This window comes from Myotis daubentonii, chromosome 2 (assembly GCF_963259705.1).
Source record: "Myotis daubentonii chromosome 2, mMyoDau2.1, whole genome shotgun sequence".
In the NCBI taxonomy this organism is placed as follows: domain Eukaryota; kingdom Metazoa; phylum Chordata; class Mammalia; order Chiroptera; family Vespertilionidae; genus Myotis; species Myotis daubentonii.
In genome coordinates this window covers 55,220,945-55,223,765 of record NC_081841.1, presented here as the reverse complement: position 1 = coordinate 55,223,765, position 2,821 = coordinate 55,220,945, and the positions used below count along the sequence as shown (strand labels likewise).

General features: G+C 34.7%; 1 protein-coding gene across 1 annotated transcript; it reads right to left on the bottom strand.

The window, feature by feature from the left end:
- Positions 1 to 1,028: 1,028 nt before the first annotated feature.
- Positions 1,029 to 1,964, bottom strand: LOC132226124 (olfactory receptor 6C74). Its single transcript, XM_059680986.1, has one exon. The coding sequence runs from the start codon at positions 1,962 to 1,964 to the stop codon at positions 1,029 to 1,031; it is 936 nt and encodes a 311-aa protein (XP_059536969.1).
- Between the last annotated feature and the right edge of the window lie 857 nt (positions 1,965 to 2,821).

The window sequence follows — 2,821 nt, the reverse complement described above, 5'->3', positions numbered from 1 at the left end:
AAGGGTAAAAATGAGTTGTTTTGCACAAGATCAGTCATTATATCTAATTTTTAATGCTCAAATCACTTAATTAGAAAAATAAAGTACTTCCTAGATTCATAAGGCCTACTTTTATATAGGTCATTTCCTTAACTTAATGGAAATTTCTTAAAAGATCTGATTTCATTTGCCTCCTAAATGGCATTGGGGATTGAAGGGATTTCCACTTCATTTTGTTAACAAAATATAAAGATGCATGGACAACAAAGGACTGTATTTTGTCATCAGTGAGGTGCTATTTTTTCTGTCATCAGCAAGTTACTTAGGCTCTAAATATGCCTTAGATTTTTATTAATAAACAAGAATGATGATACCTGTCATACTGTTTTGAAGATGGGAGCTAATGCATTCTCATTGTAAGTATTCACTAAATGTAAGCAATGAGTTCTATCTAATAACTGCAAGGTCAGTAATGCTTAGACCCCTCTGAGCCTCTAATCTGTTTATAAGAATACACAATTCAAAGCTTAGTTAAAATTTTGAAACTATCAAAATGTGTAACAGAAGAAATGCCACTATATTAATTTGCTCTGCAGTTCTAAGCACACTAATAAACGAGATTTCAAATTTGCAATCCACCAATAAAAAACAAATTAGCTGATCAAATCTGGGAAATGTACTAAATTCTATTAGAATATATGCCAAATTGGATCATGCTGAATTACAGAACAGTGAAAAGAAACATAGAAAAAATTAAGTCCCACTTTGTCTTTCTGTGAGAGAACTTTGCAAGGAAATCTAGAGACACACACACACAGAAAAGACAAATGAATTTGTCTACAAACAATAAATATCTTTTATATATGCTCTCAGCAGGAGGAAGAAGAAGTCTAGCAGTGGAGGTCAGATTTTGGAGATTAGGTAAGCCACAATGAGAATTACAATTCAAAAGATAGATAATATTTTAAATAAAACATTGATGAGCTCTGTGACACACCCCACACTTCCTTTTTTTTTATTCATAACCTCAGTTATATCACTAAAGTGGTTCACTTTGTTGAAAAAAAATTCTTTTTGATCATGTGCTTAAAAGCATCTTTCACTTGTTTGTTTCTCAGCGTGTAAATGAAGGGATTCAACATGGGGGCAACAGAAGTACTGAGCAGAGCTATCCCTTTATTTAAAGACACTCTCTCCTTTGCCGAGGGTTTCACATACATGAAGATGCAGCTGCCATAGGAAATAGACACAACTACCATGTGAGAAGAGCATGTAGAAAAGGCTCTCTTCCTCTGTTGAGGAGAAGGTATCTTCAGAATAGTCCTGATGATGTTTGTGTAGGAGAGAATCACTAACACTAGTGTAACCACGAGCGTCAAAATGGCTGAGAGAAGCATCATTAATTCTATTAAATCAGTGTTTGTGCAAGAGAGCTGCAATATAGGAGAAACATCACAGAAGAAATGATCTACAGTGTTGGCTGCACAGAAGTCTAGCTGGAGACCTATAAGGAGTGGTGGAAAAATTATTATGAAACCGGCCAACCATGAAGCAAAGACCAACAAGGTGCAGACTCTGCCACTCATGATGGTGGTGTAATGCAGGGGTTTGCAGATGGCCACATAGCGATCATAGGACATGGCAGCCAGAAGAAAAAACTCGGACGCACCCAAGAGAATAGTAAAAAACAGCTGTGCTGCACAGTTATTGTAAGAAATGGACTTATCACCTGTTGCCATACTGACAAGAAATTTGGGGATGCATACAGTTGTGAACGAGATTTCTAAAAATGAGAAATTTCGGAGGAAGAAATACATGGGCGTCTTTAGGTGTGGATCCAGGAGGGTGAGAGTGATGATGGTTAGGTTCCCGGTGACACTCAACATGTAGGTGATAAGAAGGAGAAGAAAAATGACAGCCTGTAATTGTGGATCATCAGTCAGTCCAAGAAGAATAAATGCTGTCACTGTCGTGTGGTTTCTCATAGCTGTTTTCTATTTAAAAAGAAAAAGAAGAAATGAAAATTAAAGGGGAAAAGCTGCAGGAGCTGACTATGTGCTTAAGATGCTCCATAAACACATTGCTTCCCATAGCCAACTCCCTTCCCTGTCCTGTTAGTCAGCAGTAACAGCCTATCAAAACTCACTCATATTTTTTTATTTAAAATTTGTTAACTGAATGGAATTCTATTTTCTTTTCTAAAGGGTTGTAAATCCAGACATTTTAAAAAGATCACACATTACATTGATAATGTCATATAAAAGTAAATACAAATAACAAAAATCTATAATATTTTAACTATTATCTTCTGTATTTGCAATTTTTCCCAATCTATTTATTTTACATTAAATTATTTTACACCAAGCTGTGACCCATTTTTCTTTTTTAATTTTAATTAAAAGAATCATTCATGTTTTTATTTATACAAATACAAAACTATATCAGTATAAAACTATTTCCTTGGGTCATAAATCTTAAAGCTACACAGAACCTCAAGAGATCTTCAGAGAAGCCCGTTGCTTTGCAGCAAGTAAAGTTTCATCATCTTCATCATTTTACAGAGAAATAAGACCCCTATTTCTTTGCCAAACATTTTTTTTCTGTGTTTACTACTTTATGGTGACTTTGTAATTCTGTAAGTCAGATTGCAGCTAAGGAATCTCTGCCTCTTAAAATTAACATAAACTTGACTTAAATATTTCTAGCCCATTAGCAGTGGGAATTCAATACTTTCACCAAACTTCTGAAAATTTAAGACTTAAATCCTTATAACTTTTGGTTTAGCTTCCCCCATTGTTCCTGAGACTTAAATTTAATTCATCTCACCCTGGTTGCTTCTTTC